The following is a 25,048-nucleotide window of genomic DNA, read 5'->3' on the forward strand; positions in this document are numbered from 1 at the left end:
GATGAAAAAGAAATCTTTAAAATAGAGGGGAGGTATGTGTTAAGTAGATTTTGAATTCAAGAAAATTTTATATAAATTTTAAAAATTAAAAAAAATCAGTATATTTTACTCTATTAATAAATAAAATGGAGGCCAAAATTATAAAATAGACATTCTAGTTACAATTAATTCTCAAATAGAACTTACTGTCATTTTATCCAAACAGAATTTTGGAAGCCAGACAGAGTTGAAAAAAATTGTGGATATTTGAGTGTTTTTTCCTTTTTTGACCATGACCTTGGTTTTAGACTCCATGATTAATTGTTACGAGGTATCCAAATAAGCCTAAGGATTTTAATATAAATGGAAGAAAAACAGTCCCGTTTGATACATGGTAAAGTTATTACTTATCATGCTCTGTTGGTTTTCTATTTTTAAAAATTGATATTTTTTAAATAAAAAATTTAAAAATTTATTTAGATGAATGTTTTTTATTTAATTGTTTTCAAAATTGTTGTCATTTTTTTAAAAAAGTAAAAAAAAAACAACTTTAAGTTGTTTTTGTTTTATTTTTCTTGTTTTTAAAATACATTAAATTTGATTATTTAAAATTATAATTATCTTAATCAATTTATATTGTTATTCACTACCATCAACTACCTATAACTATCATTATTAGTCCATTTTTTAATTCTAAAACTGTTTTTTAATTGATATAACTAAAAAAATTTTATTTTATTTTATTTTAAAAATAATTTTAAAAACTATATTATAAAACAGTTTTTAAAAATAAAAAATGAAAACAGAAACCAAACAATCTTTTTATCATAGTTTTCTGTACACAATTGGTTTCTACAGCTGGCTAGAAGGAAGGAAAATTAGTGTGTACTACAGAGTCACTGTAGAAGATCAATAATACCTCTGCTAATGCTAAGCTATTTTATGATTTAATCGAGAGGGGCAGTTCAATCTTTCTGCTTTAAACTATTTCTTATCCTTTCTATTTTGCTGTTTCATTAGACATTACACAATAAAATGTCTTATTTCTATTACCACACGTACCAAATATGTTTTTTACCCAACCTATCTTCATTTCATTAAAATTCTTTCCTCAACCAAATCCGAATAAGGTTGTGCGTCCTTATAGCAAGAATTATGAGGTATAGGGTCTGGTTGACGAGAAAGAGGACAGAAACTTTGAGGGAAAACATAACTTTGACCCTAAAATAATAAAAAGCAAAAGTATAGAAATTTAAACTACATAAAAAAAGTACAGTAACCAATAATAAAATATCAGTAAAGTATAAGGACATAAAATTATGTTTTTCCAAACTTTGAGATGAAGCTAAAATGAAAATGAAAACTTGCAATGCATTTTAACTAAATCTCACATTTAATAGAGTAGTTAATTTTCTTTAAATTAACATCATATTTTTATATTTGTCCTTATTTAATAGGGTGTTTTATTTTAAAATAAATATAAGTGTTTTATTTATTATACAAACTTATGGAGAAAACACAATTATTACACTTTTAAATACTAAAAATATCTTGTAATATTTGAATATCCATATTTTAAAAAATGTATTATATTTTTTAACAAAGGGAATATAAAATATTGCTACTCAAATGTTGATTTGGGAAAAAAAAAACTAGATTGATAAGAATATGAAGCAAAGGAATATATAAATGACACTTAAGATTCACATTTAGCAATATTTATCTGGGAAGTTGGGGTATGAGAATATGAGAGTCAAGCAAGATAAAGGTTTTAATTTCTTACTTGGCATTAGGATTTAGGACATAAATGTTGGGCCTGTTTGAAATTGTTTTTGTTTTATTATTTTGAGAATTAGTGTTTTATAAAATATGTTTTAAAAATAAAAAAATAATAAAAACATGTATTTTTCTTATTCTCCTTTGTTTTGTAGAACAATAATCCCAAAATGCCAAAAAGATGTTTTTATTTTTCTATTTCTCAGAACAATATTTTACCTTTTTGTTCTCCAATATACTTTTTGAAAATACATTATCAAATAAATTTTTTTATTTTTTATTTTGTTATGAAGAGCAGAAAATTAATCCCATAGTAGGTTGACAAACAGGCTCATTCTTGTCTTGATTATTCATTCAAGATGTAATTTTAGATCCTACATACACCGTAAAATTTGCAACAAGTATCATGACTTGTAAATTAATTTTTTTACAGCCATATAAATAATTAATGTGTGCCAAAAAATGTTGTTATATGTAAATTTTATTTTCTTTATTTATATTTATCATACCTTATTCCATTATTTTCTTAAAATACAAGATGAGTAACACAGCCAACACGCACACAATTTATGTGCGCGCGCATGTCTCTCTAAACAGAAAATTCATTTTGTATAACTTGGTTTTCTCAAGTTTCAATAGGCCTGTGTGGCTCAGCGAAGTTTCAACATTACCTCCAAGTGCTGGGATAAGATCAGTGTTTTTAAAATCGAATCGGACTGAATGGTCAGACCAGTCCAATCATTGACCAGTTTGAATTTTGATTTGGTTCTTATGAAAAAAATTATTTTAGGAGTTGAGTTAAGTTGGGCCATTTCGAACCGGATCAGAAACCGAAATCAAATCAGGAACCGGATTCAGTTTTCAAAAACCGGACTGTTAAAAAAAGCTTTTTTTATTTTTTATCAAATTTTTTAAAAATGACTAATTTTTTACACATTTGATATTATGTTATATCATGTAACTTGTTAAGTCATAATAAACTTATAATATGTGATTTTTTTAAGTTAAGTAACAATTTCATATGTATTTCTTATATTTAGATTATTATATATATATATATAATTTTTTTAATTTAATTATTACATCATCGGTTTGATCATTGATCCAATTCGATTAAATCATGTGAATTGTAAACTGCTGACTTTTTTAATTTAATATTCGATTCAATTCTGAAAACATTAGGTAAGATTTCCTTCAGCAAAGAAACAAACTAGAAAAAAACTGCAAGATCAACCTGCCATGTACAAAGATGAGCCTAATATCACTGGGCCATAAGTTTTTGGGACAATCGCAATAAAAAATATATGAAAAAAGTTATTCACATATAAAGAGTAATAATAAATTACAATAACTATTTAAAAAAAATAAATCTATGTTTACATTTTAATAATAACTAATTCTTTTTTATTTGAACGAAACAATAACCAATTCTATATTAATTATTATCTATGAATAATTTTTTTCATAAGTTTTTGGATGCCATTTTTTCTTAAATTTATTAGTGATGAGATGATATGATTTTCTATTCTTGGACTTTTAAACCCAAATATTTAGGTTACTGATGAGTACTGACTCTTGTAAAACCCAAGGGAATTAATTGTTTTATGTACTTTTTTTCTTAGAAAGACGTTTGTCCACACAACAACACAACATTAACTTCTGATTAAGTTTTTATAGATATAAATGAACACGATTATTTCATCTGGATAGAATGACTGAATTATATTAATAATTTAATTAAATGAAATCAATAAATTATAATTAATGATTATTCGTTTTATGATTGATTTACTTTTAAAACATCAAATGCAATCCATGGCTCGGCCTAGCCTGAGATAATGCAATGTCCAATTAGGTCAGTTTGGGCCATTGGCAGACTCAATACAAAATAAAAAGGAAAAAAAAATAGAATTTGAAAACTTTTTCATCCAATCTTTTTATTCATCAACTTATTTTATTCATTTAAGGTAAAAATTTTCTCATTCCAAATTACACTCCCTTAAAAATAATATTAAAATAAAGAGTAATATTCTTAAAATTATAATACTCAATAGTTATACATAATATATTTTTTTAAATTAAATTAATAAGCATTTTAAATTTTAAATTATTATTCAAATAGTATTATAAATTATAAACTCTTAAAATAAATAAAAATTCTTTTAAATTTGTAAATTCTAAACAAATTATCCTTACCTCTTACTCATAAAAATGTTGACCATTATGTAGTTTAGTTGACAGGCAACGTGCAATGTTAACTTTTGATTGAACTGCACAAAGTCAAAAATAATAATTGTTATATATAAAGTAATGTCAGGGGTAATTGTTATTTGGTAATAATTTAGAATTAAAATATTTATTTTAAGATTAGAATAACTATTCAAGTAATAGTTTCTAAGAATACCTATTATCCCATTATTCAATATTCATAACATCATTTTTTGCCAGCATATATATAGTATAAAATTTACAGAAAATTGGTTATCACATCGTTCATGCTTCATTTTCAAACTTCATAATCCATTGCCCAAAGCTGTGATCGCACTTCGAAGGTTCTCTCCTCTCAACAATGGAGCTTCCCTCCGCATTCCACGAACGACTTCAACACATGGAGAACACTAGAAACCAACTTCTAGATCTGCTTCAAGTTCTTTTCAACCCCTATCCCTAATTTTTTTTTTTTAACTCAGACAAGAAACATGCATGTCTCGATTCTTAATAATTTTTCTGCTGTATCTCCCCTGATGAACCATGTGAAATCTTTTGCTGCTTGGTTGCCAAGAAAATCCACCGAGAGAACGATACTAAAGATTAATTATCTCACTTTTTTTCCTGTCAGACGAGAGTTAGGCGTAGATTTAAGTTTTCCGGCGCAAGTTTTGGGTCCATTTTCTTTCTATGTATATTAATCTTGTTTCCTTTTCATTTTCGAAGAGGAAAAAACTCAGATATTTTGAAGAAAAGTTTCACCGGTTTTTGTTTTTATTAGTAAATCCGACGGAAAATTTCTGAAAAGTTTTACCTGAATATAAGCATGGAAGACAAACAACCATAAGTCTAGGCTTTTCTCTATGGAAATTTTGAATAAATATATTTTTCTGCAGGCCGAGAAGGAGTTGCATGCCAAGAAGTCGCAGGTTCTTGCTTCGAGGCTAGCAAATATCAGGTCCATGGAACTGAGGTGCTTCCAGCTCGATAGTAAAGTAGCACTGAGGAACTCCAAGATTCTGGCTCTCGAGTCCGAAATTGAGAACCTTGAATCGAGATTGGAAGCTGGAGCTCTTGAAAAGAGGTGAATTCAAGTGCATTGATGTGTGTTTGTATTGTCTGAGTATGATTATTTGATTAGAGTTAGATATATTTCAGGTCTTTGCATAGTGAAATAGAGGAGCTTGAGGAGTTGGAGAAGAACAAGGATAGCTTTTATGAAACGAAGAGGATAGAAATGAAGGAATTCAAGGACCATACGGAGAGATTTGTGGTGGAATGCCGAACAGAACTTCAGAATAAGAGACAGAGGGTAAATGAGGTAAATGGAAATCACCACTTAGAAAAAATTCTTATTACTATTCATGACAGTTAGGGAACTGTGCTCACTGCTCAGGTAAGCCATCAGTTTATAAATAGCCCATTATGCAGGATAATGAAATTTGACTTCAATTCTAATTCCCACAAAACAATATATGCTTTTCACCGGGAAATGCTTCGTAGCACAACACATGGCTTCAACTTAGATGTTGAGTCCTTGACCAATAATTTAAATAAAACTGGATATTTATTTTGCATAATATTATATAACTGAAAGTAGAAGGGAATATGGATGTTGTTATGCTACAAATTGTAGACCCGTTAGATCAATAAAATTCACTAACATTTAGCTTCCATAACTTGCTTAAGTCTAGCTGGCTCTCTACTCCAGAGTGTCTCTCCGCAAAATCTGCCTGTCTTCCTCTCTCAAGCTAAAGATGGCTGCAAATTTTTAGACCTCTGTAATGTCTGTTTCATATGTGTGTACGTCCCCCCACGCGTGCATGAGAGTATTGCATGTGTGAAAGCTTTCAATAGTGTCTGGGTGATTTTATGTCTATGTGCAGAATTGAAGTTATCTTACATTTATTATACCCAAAGTTATAAGGACTCTTGTTCAGTAAACTGAACAATTATTTTTCTAACCTGACAATATACAATGAAACTATGGTGGATCCTTAATTCATTGCCTTTTTTATTTTTTATCTTGCTCTGCTTTGTTTTTAATTTTCTTAACCCTTTCCAAAGATTGTGTTGAGTTGTCTAATTAATCTTTTATTACCAGGATATTATGCATAATGCACTGTCAAGCGGTGGCATGCTTTTTTGTGATTTTAATTTAGTTGAAATTTGGGCTTTCTGACCTTCAGCCAGCTAAAAAGTCTGTTTTGTTTCTCCCCCCTGGCATAGACCGTAATTTTTTGTTTCACGTCATTAATAGTTTGAAACTGCTAACTCTGTCGTAGTTTTAAACGCATTATAAATGGCCTAGACTGAATCATGCTGGGAATCACCTTTCCCGCGGAGCATATCCCATGCTTGAAATGTGGTCCTATGCAGTTGGCTGGTAAACAAAGCTTAAAGTTGTTTAAGTTATATTACTTTGTAATAATTTTAAAAAAACAAAAAACAAAAAACCAGACGGAGTCTTCCCTTTTCAATAAAACTTTCATGAGATGAGCAACAATGTGAAAATTTTGAGAGTGAATGTGGCGATTCTTGGGGATTCGCTGCTAATTCTTACTCCAGCAAGCTTCTCAATTCTCATGTCACTCTCTCTTTTACTTTTCCAGCTGAGGTCATCTTTCCTGGAACTCAAGAGAAACAATAGAAATTCATGTGATTCAGAGATATCTGCTGCTGAAATGAGAAAGTCAGAACTTGTAGCTGCAAAGGAAAATTTGGATAGAAGGCTGACTTCGAATTACCAAATTAAAGCACAGCTCCAGAAGCAGCTTCAAAACATTCTGATGACGCATGCTCAAGCGAGATGTTAGCTTGAGTGAGAAGCAAGCCATCTCAGTCTGCTGGTGGTCGGATGGCAAGTCAAGAAACAAAATTTTGGTCAATGCTTGGGGTCACTGTTTCTTTGAAACATATCTTTCTTTAATAACAAATAGATATTATTATGGCCTGACCATTCCATAAATTGACATTAAAAACCATTTTTTTCACAGGACTGAATTTGTTTGTACTTTTCAAAGTCATTACCAATACCTTTCAGAGTTACCAACTATACACCCTTAACTCATAAAGTCAAAGTATTCCATCCTTTATGTGATTTTCTTGGGTTTTAAGAATTTCCATGTTTTCTTCTGTATAAAACCCATTCATGTTTTTTTAATACCTTTAATTATAGAGCCAGTAATATAACGTGGGCCAGACTCACTTTAACGGGTTTGAATTTTAATCAGGTTTATTCCAAGTGATTCGATTAAGCTCAAAAATAAAATATAAATTCAGATAACCAAACTGGCTTAGCAATTTGGTCTAATTAAGATATTGAAAATTAGACTAGCCACTAAATTAGTCAAGACATGGTTTAAGGATTAACAATCAAAATTGTAGTCAAATTGTGACTAAATCATTATAAACAAAGTATTTTAAACAAGTTAAGATACTAGTTTGATGATTTATTGGTTTAACATGAAAGGTTGACCCAAATTTTCATATCATGAATCTAACGGGTATTATATTGGATTATAATTACAGATTTCATGACTCTTACTAAATTGAACCAACTTACTATTTGGCTGGAGAATTGGAGCCACCTTCGTTAGACTTTGTCTTTGTCCCAACATACAAATCTTGAGCCAAAAAACAATCTTATTCAGTATAATCACTAATAATATATTATATAAATCTAGCTAACTAAAACCATAGATTTGACCTGTAGTTGAAGAGTCAGATCTGGAGGGAGCCACCGATGTGGATTGAAACGGAGATTTGGCTGGAGAGCGAAGGGTTGGAAGATGAGTTTGATCCTCGTTGAAGTTTACCAAATGTTCGTGTCTGCTGTTTTATTTTGTTTTCATGATTTTTGGACTGAGTTTGTCGGCCTTGGTTTTCTAAGGGCTTGCTAGGCCTTTGGGCCTCTTTCCCAAGTGGTCGTTCTGGACCCGAACGCGTGTATATGTGTCGAATAAATTGCTTCTTAATTTTTAATGGAGGCAGAATCATTTAAAAAAAAGGAAGAAAGAAAGATAAAAAGTGTTTCCATAACAAATTTTTGGCTAAGGTATATTTAATTCTTTAATTTTATATAAAATTTTATTTTAATTTTTTAATTTTATAAAATATTTTTTTAATTTTTTAATATTAACACCATTAGTTTCATCACAACCAAAAATTTACATTAAACTTTTTAATACTGACAAAATATTATCAAATGTTGATATAATATTGGCACAAAAAAATTATTTGTACTAATAATGTTAGGATTAAAAGATTAAAAAGATATTTTGTAAGATTAAAGGAACACATTGAATCTTTATTTAAAGTTAAAAAACCAAAAACATATTTTAGCCCAACTTTTTTTTTTTCCACTTGCTTGATTTAGGCTTGTTAGAGATTTATGCTTTATTTTTCACCATATATTAGAATATTAATATATCTTACAAGTCATATTAAGACATTATTATTTTTAAACCACGTGCAAGATGATGGTGCTTTTTTTTAGATGTTGTTTTTTATTATTTTATGTATTATTTTAATAATTTAAATTATATTATTTAAAAAAAATGGAGGGCCAATGGTGGGGGGAGTGGAGACACTCCCGCCAATGGATGGGAAAAGAAGTAATTAAAAAGATGAAGCGGCCTAATGATATGAAAACTTTTTTATAAGTGAGAGTTCGCGGGGTTTACTTGTAATCTCATGTTATTAGTGCCTTCCTTTTTAATTAAAAAAAAAAAAAAGATGAAGCGACAAAATATAGTCTTGCAGAAGATTGAACAACACGGACAGACAGAAGTACAGTAGAGACAGACACAGAGAGTAGCATGCAAATGAAGGCATAATCCCAGATTGGAATGCCAATTGTTTAGATATTGAGGATAGAAGTGTCATATCCCAGGCATAAACATCAAATACCCCAAGTCTTGGCAGGTTCATTGGTTCTGTATTTCCTGTCCATTCTCTTGATGAGCTCCATGTCCTGTTCAGACAGCTCGAAATCAATGACCTCAATATATTCTCCTTCAACCTCTCCACTTTCGACGTCTTCAGAATCACCACCGTATTCCTCTGAATCCCCCACAGAACAACAATCTGAGCAGCGTTCTTGTTGTACTTCTCAGCCAGATCCTGCAACATATGCGTTGAGTTTTATAACTAATCAAACACATTAGTTATCACTTAAATTTGACTCACCCTGAGAAGTTGATCATCCAAACAGGAAACAAAGCCAAAAAACTCAGCGTTTCCAGCAGCACCTCCCGGAGGAGTGTGGGCCGTGACACAAATCCCTTGCTTGCGGCAGAATTTGAGCAGAGAATCTCTCTGAAAGTATGGACAAATTTCTATCTGATTCACCGCAGGTTTTTTCTTAGCGTATGCTAGGCAATCTCGGGTCAGGAAGATATCATAGTTGCTGCAAGTCATTATATAATAATCAAATATATATATATATATATATATATCTCCAAGATTGAGCATTCTTAGGAATTAGGAGAAACTGAGCAAGAATAACGGGGGAAATCACATCCAACTTATTATGCAAATGTCAGAAGATACCACATGTAATTTTAATTTAAAATCTCATTATTTAAGTTTATGGGTTCTTTTTTTTTTTATTAGATACTAGTTATTAAATTTAATTTATCCAACGTAAGACTTATTATATCAGTTTAAATTTACTCACACTTAAATAATCTATAAGTATTTTCATTAATTTGGAATGCATATCTATATGTACCTAATGCCTATGCTTCGAACCAAGCCCAAGGAAACAAGTTGTTCCATAGCACGCCAGGCAGTTTCCAGGGATATGCTTGTGTCTATTTCCAGGATCCCATCCCCACCCAGCACATGCACTTTTGTTGTCCCAACTACTGCATGTATTTGTACGTACAATATTTGTATCCACATTAGACGCATATATGAAACACATGAGAAATGGAGAGAGATTAGCGTGCAAAGTGAAAAAAATTGTACTAATTAATATGTACGCCAGAAAAAGTGTAGACAAGATATGCAGAATACTTAATCATCAAACTACTTAAAGACACATGATTTAGGATTTGGATATTCTGATCATCCTTACTCTCCTTTCCTCTTCCTCATCCCATCTTCACTCTTAGATTAAAAACTCAACGGTTGAGATTTACTCAAATTCATTTCATTTATTTTAATTATACTTTGCAGTTGTGAATTGCTCAGATCCGATTGTAATAGTTTGGATCTATTTATTTGTTTGTTTGTTTTTACTATGGTGGTTTTATAAAATATTAAATCTTAACCATTCAATTTTTAATCCAAGTGTAAGGAGAGGATGAGGAGAAGAAAAGGAGATCGAGGAAGGAAAAAGAGAGGATCCAGATTCTATAATTCCAGGGTCAATAGTTAAAGCCGTGATTAAACTGATTATAAATAAAAATATTTTGTTAAATCGATCAAGACATTGATTTAATGATTCACCCAGATTTTTATATTATAATATACTGAGTGGGGTGGGGAATGGGGAGAGAGACCGGTACGGGGAGGGGCAACAGGGAAGCGAACAAGATATAAATCAAGGTAGTCTAGCTTGAGCTTCTTCAGATTGTCTTTACACGCCTCAGCTACGTGTCCATGGCCAGAATTCCACCACTGCAACACAAGTTAGCTACAGTTACATACATGTTCTCTCAAGGGTCAAACAGATCACAAGACAGTGTAGGATTTGATAGAGAATTAACTACGAACCTTGGTGGTAATGAAAACTTCTTCCCTCTTTACGAAGCCAGTTTGAAAAGCCTCTGCAAGTACTGCCTCTCCAACTTCTGCTTCGTTCTTGTAATGTGCTCCATGCAATAAACACATTCAATTCAAATCTTGTCAATTTACCTCCACACACACACACGCACACACATGAATTGAAAATGATGAATATGATGAGAATGAGAGAGAGAGAGAGAGAGAGAGAGAACAGCACAATCAAAGTGGCGATAAGCGACCTTTACGATAAGATTTCTGATGTCGTGACGTTGCATGCGCCACACGCCCAGACCAATTATGGGCATCTCGAACCCATTGTTTAGTGTTACTATTGCCATTCTCACTACTCTAAGCTACATCTCTCTTTGCTTCTTCCTCTACATATTTATATTATTCACGTACACTCATCTCTCTCACTCTTTCACTCTCCGAGTCCTTTCCTGCACGTGGTGCTGTGAATTCCAACAACCCCTTTACATCCCCTATATTTTTTTTTAAGGCCGGACTTAAAAAAATGAACCATTTTTACATAAAATTATAGTGGTTTTAGACTCAGGCCCTTGTTATAATATAAGTCTTTGAAAACAAGCTCGCGCGGGCCCCAGCTAAGCCCCAGCTAATCTTTTAGATCCAGTGTTTTCCTCCTTTTTTACCGTCTGCTTGTAGTTCAAATTATTGTAAAATTGTTTGGTTGAAATCTGATTTAAATTCTCTAAAGTTCTATGAATTTAGGTAAATTTTTTTAAAAAAAAAATTTCTCTCATTTTATTATTTTTTAAAAAAATATAAAATTTTTTCTTAAAAAAATTTCACCTAAATTCACCAGTCCTAATTTAGAGGATTTAATTCCAAATTGTTCATATGGCAAAACAAAGTAGTTAAAATTGTTTAGTTTATTTTAATTTTTGAATTAATATATACAACGACACAATTTATTAAATTGTGTATTAGTATAGTTATAAATTTAATTAAACAAAAATAATAAAAGAAAAGCAAGTTTTCGCGTCCATTCTTGAGTCTTGTCGGTAAGGGACAAGCTCGAAAAATGTTCAACTTAAAATATGAGAGTTGACGCTTGAACCTTTAAAGATCTTAATAATTGTGCTTTCAAGTACAGCAGCACAAAATACAGATTAGACATGACTTCAATCTATATAAAAAAAGATTAAATTAAACAACTCATAATTTAGTTTGATTCAGGCTTAATATGAAATTAAACAAAATTAGACTTTATTCGTATTATTGGGAAACTGGTCATTATAATCCAATCCTTCACTTTGCTTTTTTATCCCTCCATGAAAGATAATAATTTATTTCGATCTTATAAGCTTAATTAAGATAACAAAAATATTTATAATGATATAAAATTTATCACAAAACATTAAAAGCTAATCATGACAAATTAATTGATTTTATCACGACATAATTATAATAATTTTATAAGATCGAACCAGATCAAGTAGTTTGAAAATTTAGTTCCTAATTCAATCTAACTTGAAGATTAAATTCAATCTCATTAATATTTTTAATCCTTCTGGTCAAATGTTTTACATGAGTGGACTATGTTGGATTTGTCCGGGTTGGATCGAGTTGTGTAAGATTAGAAAACTTTTGCTCAACCCTAATTTCAAGAGTGTTAGCACTCATTGGCAACTCTTTATGCCACATTTGGCACATTGGAAATGATTTTTATGGATATGAAAATAGAAATGGATATAAAGATGGATATTTAAATGAATATGGATATAAGATTTAAAAATGTGTTTGGTACATCAATGGAATTGATAAATTATTTTTATTTATTATTGATATATTAAAATATTAAAAGACAAAAATACTCTCTTCCCAAAAAAATAATAATTCAACCCATCGTCTTGCAGAACTCAGGCCACTGGTGATACTGTCCATAGCCAAAAATCCACGATTTCACTTTCAACAAAAATGGTTTCACCTTCACCCATCAAGTTACAGTACAGAATTTGAAGAACAAGAATCAAAGAACCTAAAGAAGAAGAAGATCTAGTGATGGAAAGAAGATGAAGCTAGAGAAGTCACAATTTCACCTTTGAAGATGAATCGAAGATCTAGAAAATAAAAAGACATCATCGACAGCGCGCATCCTTATCATCATCGAGGTTGAAGTGGGGAAAGGTGAAGACGATCTTCTACAAGTTTTGGTTTCGGGGTCCGATTTCTACCTTCTACAAGTTTTGGTTCTCCAGATCTGCAAAATGGGGAAGATGAAGATGAACTTCTACAAGTCTTGGTTTCTGGGTTCGATTCCTATCTTTCAACATTTTTGGTTCTCCAGATCTTTGAAGTGGCGAAGAAGATGTAGATGAGCTTCAGCCACTGTCGCATCCTTGCCATCAGTGCCGTCGACATCATTGCACCCTTGCCCTGTTGCCATTGCTGTCATCATTGTTGCCTCACCACAGTGCTTGCCACCCTCCCACCATCTTCCTCGTTGATAAGTTGCAAGGGTAACACGGTCCAAGCTTTGGTGGAAATGGACCTCCATGTTCTCCCTTATGAAAGTCAATTCCATCAATTTTGATGGAATGACTTCCATGTGGAATGTAATTCAACCCAATTTTGCCTAACCAAATGTGCAAAAGTTTAAATTTCATTTCCATATTCATTTTTTTATTCTTAATTTCATGATATCAAACGAGGCATTAGTCTCCAAGAATGAACGAATCCATTGAACTTGCCTTTCACCCTTCCGTGAGCTAGCGCCCTGTTTGGTTCATTGGAATCATTTTGATGGGAAAGCAAAAAGAAGAGGAAGAGGAAAAGGGAGAAGAACAAGAATTGGAAATATGTTTTAAATGTAGGTTTGGTATGACAAAAATATGTATGGAAAATGCTTTTAGTATATTAATTACATTACTTTTGTTAAAATAAAAATACAATATTACCATCATCATCATCCACACAAACCCTTCTTTCTCATCCTTCACCTTCCCCTTTCAGAACAAAAGCCAACAACATGCAATAATTGGAACAGCATAATCTAACATATCAAAACCAAAGTGCAATAAAGGAAACCCAATCAAAGCAAGAAAACCTTCGTAATCAAATAAAAAATAAATGGTTCCATTTTTTATCTATATGAAGCAATAACTTATGAACATCACAATGGTGGAGGATGATTTGCAATGCTCAATGAAGGTGAAGGACTCAAATTTGCGACAACGAATTTAATCAAAGGTTTCATTCACAAATCACAAGTTTCAAATAGGTTTACAAGATCTTTCAGATCTAAAAAAGAAATTATGAAGAAGACAACGATGAAGGTAGATGATGAAGAAGTAAACAATTAAAACCGCGAAAGCAATCCAAAGAAAACTGTCCACAACTTCGATCCACATTATTCCTTCTCGTTCAGGACTTGCAGGAGAAAAGGGATGAAGCCTCGAACATGCATTGTCTTCAAGGTCATCACCTCTGCTCGCATGCCCCTGGTTGTGTCTCGATCTCATAAACTCCTCCCTCAAAACCAAGTAGAAGAGAAGTATGAAGAAGAAGACAATGGAAGCAGACGGAAAACAAAAGGAGGCAATGGAAATTAAATATGAACAGTTGGGGGCGGTGGGCAACGGACGGCGAAGGGAGGGAGCAATGGCGAAGTTTAGATTAGGAAGAAGGACACCGAAGATGAGATGGAGAAGGCCGATCAATACTGGTAAAAACATGGGTAATTTTGGGTTTACAAATTTTTCATAAGGACAAAACGGACAAAAAATTTTAATTCCAAGGAAAATATAATTTTTTAGAGCGTCTCGTCTGCAATCTAATTTTTGACTTGTACCTAGAAAATGTACTCCCAAAAATTAAAAGTCCCACCAACCATATCAACGAAAATGCTGTCCCCTTATCTTTTTCTTAACCTCGCGCCTTCAAGCCAACCAAATGGGCCCTGGGTTAAAAGTCGCTATAATATTACCTGAACGTACGGTGCTATACAACCCCCATGGGAAATAAGCGGATTCAAATTTAAAGGAGAATTACGTTGAATTTTTATATAAAAAAATTAATTATTATAAAATTTATTAACAACTAAATTAAAGTCATTGATAACTGATTGTGTTGTCAATTGTCTTAGTTCAGTTATTAATAAATTTTTTAATAATTAATTTTTTTTTGTAAGGTCTAGGTGTAATTCTTTCCAAATTTAAAGTTGATTTTATTTGGATTTCATTTCTCAAAAAAATTCACTTACACAACCTACGTGGTAGCCAAGGGAGGCGCTCGCCCGCTGAGAAGTGAGAAGGAGAAAATGAAAACTTCACATAATTATCCCAAAAAAATTCTCGTGTGCCACCCTCTTGACAAAAAAGGTCAAAAAGAAAAAGAAAAAGAAATTCACTTTTGCCTTGCCTTTTCTCACAACAATTCCAGTTGTGTCCTATATAAATTCCATTTATCTCTATTTAACATTTTAAAATCTCAAACATACATTTTTTTTATCATTCAATCGTATATATTTACTGTATATCTTTTAATATTTATTATGAAAATAAATTTTGTAAACCTTATATGATAAAATAAGGTTTCATAGCTAAAATTATGGTATCTTAGAAATAACACTGATATATGTTCTTTAATTTTATAATCTCATGAAACTATTTAATTTTAATCATTTTTTTAACCATAATACTTATATTTTTTAAAAAAATAATATTAGGTATAATTTTGTTCTTATTAACTTATTTTCCTAGGTCCGTAAGAAAGGGTATGGCTTTATAAAGTTATTTAAGTTTCCATAATTATCATTACTAAATACTCTCTTCAACCTATACAATGCTCCCTCTGTTAAAAAAATATAAAATATTTTTAACTAAATCTCACCCCTCAATAAAGTAGTTAATACTTTTAAACTAATGCTATATTTTTATATTTATCACTACTAAGCACCTTACAATAAATATAAAATTATTTATCAATAGAGACACTTTTAAAAAAATATAATAATTACACCTCAAAAGATTAAAAATATCTTACATTTTTTAACATCTAACTCCTCAAAAAATGCTTTACATTTTTTAATGAAGAAAGTATAGGATATACATTTTAAAATACATGCACTAAATAATTTTTATAATATATTTTTAAACTATGCCATTACTTTATTTATTATTCTTTTTAAAAAATAATATAATATAAAAGTTAAATATTATATTTATTCCACTACAAATATTAAAAAAAGATATAAAAAGTTTTAAACCTTTAAAATTTCAACTAATAACATGTATAAGGGAAATGACAACATGATAAAGGTATTGGCAACTAAAATATTTTGAAGTGTAATAAATTATTGATAAAATGCACAGGTTATATTACACCAGTTATTTACAAGGAGATAGAGGGTAACAATAATGGGGCAAGGAAAAATGACAATAAGACAAAGGGTAGGGTATTGATTATTAATGTTTTATAACTAACGTTTGGTTCTTTATATATATATATATATATATAACGGACGATGATAGTCCTAGTGTTGGTGACCATGGATGAGAATTTTTCCTTTTTTTTAAAAAAAAGGTATAACATTTTGATAAATGCACATAAAAAATTGACCGGGCTACAAAATGGAGTGGACTTTAAAATATTTTTAGTTGTTGCGTGGACTTTAAAATAATTCTTCCTTATATATTTTGGCACGTGATGCAAAAGAGACTCGTTGTTTTCCGGGGAGGATCTTGTGTCCTTCCTCTTTTCCTTTTTTGAACAAAATATACTGCGAGATATATGATCAAAATACATTCCATCTATTCCCTCCTTCTCTCTCTATGTGTGTGTATATATGTATGTATGTATAGCAAGTCATCTTTAACTATCCCATCAAAATTAATAAGAGATAGTTAGATTTGATGTAGTTTGAAAAAAAAAAGAAATTTATTAATTTATTTTTATTAAATGTATCATTTTTTAAAGTACCTTTTCTTTGATATGTACTCCCTTCAATTCAAAATATAAGCAATTTTTTTAAAAAAATTTATACATCAATAAAGTTTTCATTTTATTGACAAAAAAAATGTTCTCATTTAATAAATAAATATATATATATATATATATATATTATTTTTTTCATTTTATCTATGATGAATAAGAAATAAATTTACATAAAAATTTATATTAATGAATACAAGGAGTAAAATGGGTGAAGATTTTTTTTCTTTTTTACATATATCAAGTTATTTATATTTTAAATTAAGATTAGGCGAGAAAAAATACTAATATTTTAGACCGAATGAAATATCATCTATGTTTATATATGCACAGTATGTTTTTAAAAAGAAAAAAAAATTGGTGGGGAAAAAAAGTTGAAGACGAAGCCTGGTGGTGCAAGTAACGGGCATTCAATTTTATGGGTGGGGAGACCACAAACATAATGTGAGACAGTGGAGGGGCTTGAGAGTTCACATGGCATTTTGAAGATATGGACAATGACTCTGCGAATGATCTCATCGTGTGATGCCCCAAAATGAAGACAAGCAATAACCTGAACATGATTGATTTTTACATCTTGTTTCTTTCTGGGAAAGTATCATTCAACCATCACTGTGCCTATTTAATTTCGAACAATAACAACAAAAATTTTGAAATATCACTATAAAATTACATGACTGATTTAAAAATAATTTTATATAAAAAAAACTAATACCCCTTCTTTTTTGTTTTTTTTAATTATTGTTAATTAGCGAATGACTTCTTGTTAAATGCGAATGAGCACTTGTAAATAAATGAATGATTACTTATTGAAATATGATATATATTTGTCCTTTCTCGCAACCAAGCCTTTTCATATTCTTTAATTTATCAATTAACAAATGGTTTCTTATTAAATGCAAATAAGTACTTGTTAATTAATGCATAATTACTTATTAAAACATGATCTACACTTGTTCCTTTCCACAACCAAACTATTTTAAATTCTTGAACTTGTCAATTAACAAATGACTTATTAAATATGAATAAGTATTTGTTAATTATAGAACGGCTACTTGTTTGAATATAATATATGCTTGTCCTTTCCCACAACCAAACTCTTTTAGGTTCATGAACTTGTCAATTAGCAAGTGATTTCTTGTTAAATACAATTGATTATTTATTAATTAATAAATGACTACTTGTTAATAAAAAAAAAAGAAAGGATATTATAGTTTTTTTCATTTAAAATTATTTTCAATTCAATCCTTTGATTCTTCAATGATATTTCAAATTTTTAATCCTTATTCGATATTAATATGCACCATAGTCTTTGAATGATATTTTTCCTTTATTTTTCTTTTCTACAATAATCAATAATGGCCTAGTGAGGCAATTCAAGGATCATATGGGCTTGTTTGGTACATAGGACTGGCTAAGTGGGACTGGGTTTGGGATTGGGGAATGTCAAGTTTTTATGTTTGGTAGGTGATAACGGCAAATTTATTCCTAAACCCAATCCCATCTTGATGAAAATATCCAGTACTACCTCCCCTTTAGTATTGTAATTTCAATGTTGAGATTGAAATTTATATGACTAAAATACCCTCACAAAAAAGTTGCCAAATCGGACTCATCTCCTTCCTCAAAAGGCTAAAACCATGATTACTCCCCTCCATCATTGCCATCACATGACAGGGACATAATAAGAGCAAGGGGATAGAGACGGAGCCACCCTCCGTCAACGATGTTGGCGCTAGTGCAAACAGGAGTAGAGACGGTGGGGGGTTAGGTGACTCTTTGCCGTCCATCATTCGCTTCTGGGTTCATCATTGTTCTTCATCATCATTCCTCATCTGATCCTGGGTTTATGAAGTCAGGTTCCATATCAAAATCAATTTTCTCATCCGACATTCCTAAATCCTAAATCTATGCATTCTACTTCTTGTTTGATTTTTTTTTTTTGCTTCCTGCAAATGAAAATATGCTTCAATTGTGAAGGTTGCAGTAGGAGAAGGGGAGGGAGTGAGGGGGAGAGAGAGAGAGGATGATGATGATGTTCGTTGATAAGGATGATGATGTTCGTCGGTAAGGAGGATGATGGAGAAGATGAAGGCAATATTGTCTTTTAACTACTTTTTTGGTTAAACTTGAATCTCATTTTTTTTAATCCCATGATATATCAAACATGATTTTAAAATTTATTCTCAATCTCAATCCCAGATTCAATATCAATCTCAATCCTATAAAATTCAATACCTTATACTAAAAAGGGCCTATGGTTTATGTTTCCCAAGTTTTTCGTTTTAATAAGTGATCAATTTCTTGAATTTATAAGTTAAATTTAACAATTTAGAATTTAAATATTTTAACTTACAAGTGTGTAAATTCTAGATCTTTAATTAATTTGTAAATATTAAAGTATTAATTAATATTGCAAAACGTTGACACATAAATTTTACTCCTCTACTTCTATAGAGAAACAATTTATTTTGATCCTATTTATAGAATATTTCAATAATTATTGTATGTATCTTTGCCATTTTGAAAATGCTAGATTATTTTATTTTAAAGTATGTATATTTAATAAGGAATAAAGTAGAAAACTTGTTGAATTTTTATACATAGTTAATGAGATTTAAAGTTTTTCTCAATTCTATGAAAATGTTGGATGTGACTTATAAATATGAAAAAAGAAATATGATATAGGTCCATTTTATATTACCTTAATTTAGCTTAATTAATCAGAGTTGAATTTTTTGAAATGTTACATTACACATTTTAAAAACCTTATATATATTCTAACAAGCCAATAAATGGAGTAGTTTATCCTATTACCTTAGCCTTTTTATTATCAAAAAAGGTTACCTGTAGTATTCAATATTTTCTCAAGTCTCTTCAAGCTTAAGAAAACTCCAAACAACTATAATTTACAAGATTTAGTGCTAGTTGTTAATTATTAACTCTAACGTAAGCATATTTAGCTAACATAGGTTACTCATGACCTAAAACTTTTATCTTGGGCTAAACTAACACTCTAATTAACAATGTCTCATTAACCTCATTTTACTTTCATAGAGCTAAATAACACTAATTTATAACCCATATCACACCACCACCACCACCACCACAACAACAACAAACCTTATTCCATTAGGTGAGATTGGCTACATAGATTACATGATACTATTGTCTTCTATCATTTATTAGGATTATAGGAATATTGTTAATTAAAAGATTTTGCTCAACAACCTTCAAAAGTGTTCTCTTTAGTCTTCCTTTACCCTTCTTGAATCACACTAAATATATAAATTTGATGTTAAGGATCATTCAAACCTTAGAGCCCAACTCCAAAACACTATAAACTCTCCAACCATAGATATAGAAACTTAAATTAACTCTTAATGGCTTCATACAAGAAAATAGATTTGTTCAAATCACTCCCAACACAGAAATCACCATCCTATAACCCCAAAATCATATTAAAAATCATATAGAGAGGCAAAGGAAAAAGTGTAAAAAACTTATCTAGCTCCAACCAAACTCAAATTACTCCTAATGAGAACGAAAACAAATCCCTGGTAGAGTTAAGATGAGTTCTCTCCATTTTTCCTTTCGCTGCCTTCTTTCCTTCTATCTTTCATCAACCCAATTTAACCAAAATCGGGTTAGTCTATCACAACACACCAACCTTCATCATGGCGGATGACACAACAATTAGGTCCAACATTTTAAGCCTTTATTTAGGCCTTGTTGACTCAAACACTGTCCTAACCCAGCTCTAAAGCTGCTCAATAATCCAATAAACTCATTAGTGAACCGCAAAGTCAATAAACTTAATTACCTTATTGTTTTACAAGTTTAACCTCAATTATCTTAATAAATTTCATAAAAATTCAGGATTTTACAATAAAAAGTAACCTGACTAAGATGGATTTTATTCTTTTATTTGGTTATTTTATTTTTCCATTGAATATAAATTTTTGTTTCATTTATATTTACCTCTCTTGTCCTTTTTGCCTTATCATATATGTGACCACTATATAATTTGTTTGTAGGTTGTTCAATGAATTGAGAGGTGAAGAACTAGCCCATATCTAGAGAGATAGTGCAAGTAACTAAATTAAGAATAATTTGAAATTTGTGATGGCTTAGATCGAACCTTTAATATCTAATTAGTGCCTTTTGAGTTACATGGAAGCTAATTCAAACCTAGTTAAATACACCTAATATACTGAAAAGTAATTAGAATAATTTAGTAATGGTTATCACTATAAATAAAAAAGGAAGATAATTAACTAAATTAGAGCAAACTATCTCAACAAGTGAATCGTAATCCCTAATGCTCTTTTGATTGATTTAGTTCATCATTTTCTATTGTTATTTCTTATTTACATTCCTTCATCTAATTATTAAATCCTCTTTTAACTATTTACTCTTATAAAATAACAAAGTTAGTTGTTTTATTTTATGTTTGACTCCTAAAATACTCTGAAAATTATTACTACACTAATTCAGTGCACTTGAGGAAGCAATTAGAATACTTGTTAACATGTGATGTTTGACTTACAAACATTAAAGTATTAATATTTTAATAAACATATTTTTTTAAAAAATTTATTTTTAACAAGTTAACACTCACAGACAAAAATCAACCATTGCTAGTGGTCAATCAACATTAATAAAATGAATGAGAGTCTAATGACATTTGTATTATTTTATATAGTAAATTAATTATAATCAAGTTTTGTGGGATTTGAATGTATTTTATAAATTTATAAAATTTATTTATAAATAAATTTTTTATATGGAACTGCTTGTAATTTTTTCCAAAAACTATTTTATTTGCAATAAAAGAATACAAAAGTTTAATGGGCCTTACAAATTACTGGCCCAATATCTAATATTCTAGTTACTCGATCAATCTTGCAAAGTGCCTGGTTTGACATTATCATCATCACCCTTCATCCACTTACAGCCCTATTAGGCTTTCTAGACCTTAGATCAAGTCCACCCATTACAGACAGCTGTTGACACGTGTTTCATCCCTATTGACCAATGACCAATGATCAAATTGGGAGTACAATGCAAGGAACGAATATGTTTCCTAATTCTCTCTCTAGAATCTTCTCTGATGAACGGAGAAAAGTAGAAAACCCTAATAGAAGAGTTCTGCAATTCCCAATTTGTCCCTGATATATTCAGATCATTTACTTATATTTATTGGGAGCTTCTAGCATTTTCCAGTTCTGCACGCTGTATAAAACATCTTCAAATCAACGTTATCGACCTGCGCTTCACGTTCGCCTTCTTCACTTCTTTGGTTAACGCAATGGCTGAAGACTTGGCATTGGATTTGGAAGAACTTCGTCACTTGCAGAGCATCGCAAAACGGCCCAGAATCATCTCTCTCCTCTATTCCGAGATTAACAACTTGGAAAAGGTATTTTTAAGATAGAATTTATCATTCAATTTTGATCTTCGATTGTGTGTTTTTTCATTAGTTTAGCACTCTTGTGTTTTTTTTAATAATTTGATTTTGGCACGGATACTGTTCAAGTAATAGTTTGCTGTGGTGAGAAAGGATTGTCATTGTTACAGAGGGAAACAACTGACAGATAAAATCTTCCTATCATTACTTGTTTGTGAGTTCGGAAGGATGGCAGTAAATTATTGATTTATAAATAAAGACCTGGCATGTGGTTTTTCTGTTCGTGTCAAGTTTCTTGTGTTTATTAAGTTTGCAGTGCTCACTCGTGTCTAAATGCTTCTATAGAAATCAGTTTTTCTGGAAACACAGTTTATAAAAGATAGATTTGTTAATTCTATAAAAGGATAAAAAACAGATTTGTCAAGCCACAAAGACGCACGAAAGGAAAGTCATCTCGCTAGTCTCTCAAAGATCCATTTCGTTTGAGTTTGCCTAGAAGGCTTTTGCTGTTCTGTGAGCCATACCCCTAACAGCAGCATAACTTGGACACAACGTCCTAAACAATTCACCTTGATGTTTTAATAGCTTACTAATCAAGCAGAACTTTGATTTGGCCAAGGTCACAGTTCATCACATTCTATTTCATTCAAGTGCACTTCTGTGATTGAAATATGTGTTGAAGCTAGATTTCTTTTTGTGCTTTGTACTTAGAAATGAGATCTTAACAATGCTTTGAGATCTTGAGGTTGGCCAAAACCCTGCTTGATGGGCTGCAAGGAAAGCTATTCCATTTTCTTTTTTGTTTTATTAAAAAGCCTTTTCGTATGCGTATTATTCACTGCTGAGAAGATCTTTCCTGCAATTCAAACTGATGGAATGGGAAGGGACTAAACTTATGTATAGTTGTTTATATCTTTGATATTAGCTTCTCCAATCAAAACTGTCACAATCCTTACTTCAATCTTTGTATTACAGCTCCGTGTCCATACTGAGGTCTTGGGTATTTTTTTTCTTTCTGAGATAAATTGAAGTAGTCAGCTTCTCAGTTTTCATGGTTGACGACTTGATTCCTTCATGTTGATTTTTGGGTTACTTAGTGTTTTTATAACAATTGGAATGCTCGGGACATGTTTCGTGTCGTTTAAGTCTGTGGAGAAGGTGCTACTGGTTTTCAGACTAGTTGGGCTTAAGGGTAGTGATGATGCATATGAGAACGTTTTGTGGCTTTTCATCCTGGCAGAATTTTTGCATAAAGTGCCTAATGTATTGTTGGTTTAATTTGCAGTTATCAAAGGAGACACCTTCTGTGCCGCCGCCACAGATTCCAGCTCCAGTTTCAAGTGGAACTAAGGTGCCATCCGTTCCAGCGCTCAAGTATGCAACGCTTAGTTCATTCAGTTGGGATCAAGATAATGACAAAGTCAAGGTAAGAACAAATAACACTTTATTTTTAGGGGCCACCTGTAGGATAATGATATCGGCATCCCTTCTCCAGATCAGGATCCTCATGTGAGGACATTTAATTATTTTTGGGATTAATAAGTAGTAACATTGTCGTTCTAGTTGCATCTCATTGTATTCCTTCAATTTGAAGTAAATCGGTGGTTATGATTGTAAATGCTATGCTGCGTCTAATATTTTATCAGAATCTTCTCTTTCCTTGATGATTTAGTTTCCTTTCCTTTCCTCCTAATCTCGTGTTGCAGATATATGTATCTCTGGAGGGAGTTGAGGAGAATAAGATAGAGACCGATTTCAAGCCAATGTCCTTTGATGTGAAATTCCATGATATCCAGGGCAAGAACTACCGATGTGCCATACCAAAACTGCACAGTGAGATAGTACCTGAGAAATGCAAAGTGTTGGTGAAGCCTACAAGGGTGATCATCACATTGGTCAAGGCTTCCAAAGGAAACTGGCTAGATCTTCACTTCAAAGAAGACAAGGTAGTGAAATGTTGCGAGTGGAATGATAGTTCTTTCTACTTACTTGGCAGTATGTCATGCTAATTGTTTTTTCCCCCAATGCTACAGTTGAAACCTAAAATGGATAAAGAGAAGGACCCTATGGCTGGAATCATGGACTTGATGAAGGTAAGATATCTCTCTGTCTGTGAATGATGTTATTGTTCATTCTTATATTAACGAGATTTTTCTTTTTAAGAGGTCAGGTTTTCTCACCATGACTATTGCATGCATAATGAGATTCTCATATTAATAATTAGAAAATTAGACTTGCAATGTTGATATGATGGTGAGAGGCTTAATTTCGAGAGGAACAACTGTTTTTAGCATTAGATTTAGATTTAGATTCTTGCCATTCACATTTGTAAATACATCTAAAAATTAAATGCATATAGTGTATAGGATATAGAGGAGGAAGAAAAAAGAAAGAAATTATCAACATATAATAAAAATGAGATGTACATCTTGTATATTTTTGAAGCTGTCTTTTTCGAATGTATGAATGTATGTCTTACATTAATTTCTTGTTTTTGCACTAAGATCATCTGAATATAAAGATTTTAAATGTTTGTTATTTTAACTAAGCGTGGGATGGGCATTATTGCAGAACATGTATGAGGAAGGAGATGAAGAAATGAAGAGAACAATTGCAAAAGCATGGACCGATGCAAGATCTGGAAAAACAGCTGACCCCCTAAAGGGTTTCAATTGAGGGAGAGAAGACGCATGTAATTCTTCTTGTGTTATTCCTGTCTGTAGAGAATGGCTTGATTTCCTTCATTCTACTTCAAGTCTCCTATAGGAAATCGTATGTTGGGTGGCAGGAGAAAAGGAAAAAGAAAAAAATGGAAAAATATGTTATGTCATGATTATTGGGCTCTTGCTTGATGGCATCTGTAGGCCGTAGATGGGACGTTTACCTTGTTTTTGTGTTCAAGAACGATATCTTTCTGTTTTATTACTCCGTCTTTCTTCTTCGGTTAGGATATTCTATTTTTTTTTTTCCCCTTCCAACTTTTCT

The 25,048-nt window shown here is 31.2% G+C and overlaps 2 protein-coding genes, 1 long non-coding RNA gene and 1 pseudogene across 3 annotated transcripts; 2 read left to right on the forward strand and 2 right to left on the reverse strand.

The window, feature by feature from the left end:
* The first annotated feature begins 4,262 nt into the window (after nt 1–4,262).
* LOC129286815 (uncharacterized) lies at nt 4,263–7,058 on the forward strand. Its single transcript, XM_054922875.1, has 4 exons — nt 4,263–4,402; nt 4,860–5,047; nt 5,122–5,284; nt 6,576–7,058. Exons 1-4 carry the CDS (start codon nt 4,325–4,327, stop codon nt 6,777–6,779), a joined length of 633 nt encoding a protein of 210 aa, XP_054778850.1. The 5' UTR covers nt 4,263–4,324; the 3' UTR covers nt 6,780–7,058.
* LOC129286816 (uncharacterized) lies at nt 6,670–7,770 on the reverse strand. The gene is made up of 3 exons (XR_008587521.1): nt 7,673–7,770; nt 7,529–7,589; nt 6,670–6,806 (listed from the first exon to the last, which is right to left on the reverse strand). It is a non-coding gene; the product is annotated as an uncharacterized LOC129286816 (long non-coding RNA).
* Nucleotides 7,771–8,866: 1,096 nt separating this feature from the next.
* On the reverse strand, nt 8,867–11,036 carry LOC129284952 (NADP-dependent D-sorbitol-6-phosphate dehydrogenase-like; annotated as a pseudogene).
* A 10,718-nt stretch (nt 11,037–21,754) lies between these two features.
* LOC129286612 (uncharacterized) lies at nt 21,755–25,010 on the forward strand. The gene is made up of 5 exons (XM_054922564.1): nt 21,755–22,075; nt 23,349–23,489; nt 23,770–24,009; nt 24,097–24,156; nt 24,635–25,010. Exons 1-5 carry the CDS (start codon nt 21,965–21,967, stop codon nt 24,737–24,739), a joined length of 657 nt encoding a protein of 218 aa, XP_054778539.1. The 5' UTR covers nt 21,755–21,964; the 3' UTR covers nt 24,740–25,010.
* Nucleotides 25,011–25,048: the final 38 nt, after the last annotated feature.

The sequence above is a fragment of the Prosopis cineraria genome, unplaced genomic scaffold, assembly GCF_029017545.1.
Source record: "Prosopis cineraria cultivar Desert tree isolate PC_DT_omini unplaced genomic scaffold, ASM2901754v1 PC11, whole genome shotgun sequence".
In the NCBI taxonomy this organism is placed as follows: Eukaryota; Viridiplantae; Streptophyta; class Magnoliopsida; order Fabales; family Fabaceae; genus Prosopis; species Prosopis cineraria.

What these genes read in the sequence shown, in the direction of transcription:
- LOC129286815 (XM_054922875.1), top strand. Translation starts at nt 4,325, where the DNA reads ATGGAGCTTCCCTCCGCATTCCACGAACGACTTCAACACATGGAGAAC. An exon ending in GCTGGAGCTCTTGAAAAGAG is followed by an intron (nt 5,048 to 5,121) that starts GTGAATTCAAGT and finishes GATATATTTCAG; the next exon opens with GTCTTTGCATAGTGAAATAG. An exon ending in AGAGACAGAGGGTAAATGAG is followed by an intron (nt 5,285 to 6,575) that starts GTAAATGGAAAT and finishes TTACTTTTCCAG; the next exon opens with CTGAGGTCATCTTTCCTGGA.
- LOC129286612 (XM_054922564.1), top strand. Translation starts at nt 21,965, where the DNA reads ATGGCTGAAGACTTGGCATTGGATTTGGAAGAACTTCGTCACTTGCAG. An exon ending in AGATTAACAACTTGGAAAAG is followed by an intron (nt 22,076 to 23,348) that starts GTATTTTTAAGA and finishes TTTAATTTGCAG; the next exon opens with TTATCAAAGGAGACACCTTC. An exon ending in TTCACTTCAAAGAAGACAAG is followed by an intron (nt 24,010 to 24,096) that starts GTAGTGAAATGT and finishes CCAATGCTACAG; the next exon opens with TTGAAACCTAAAATGGATAA.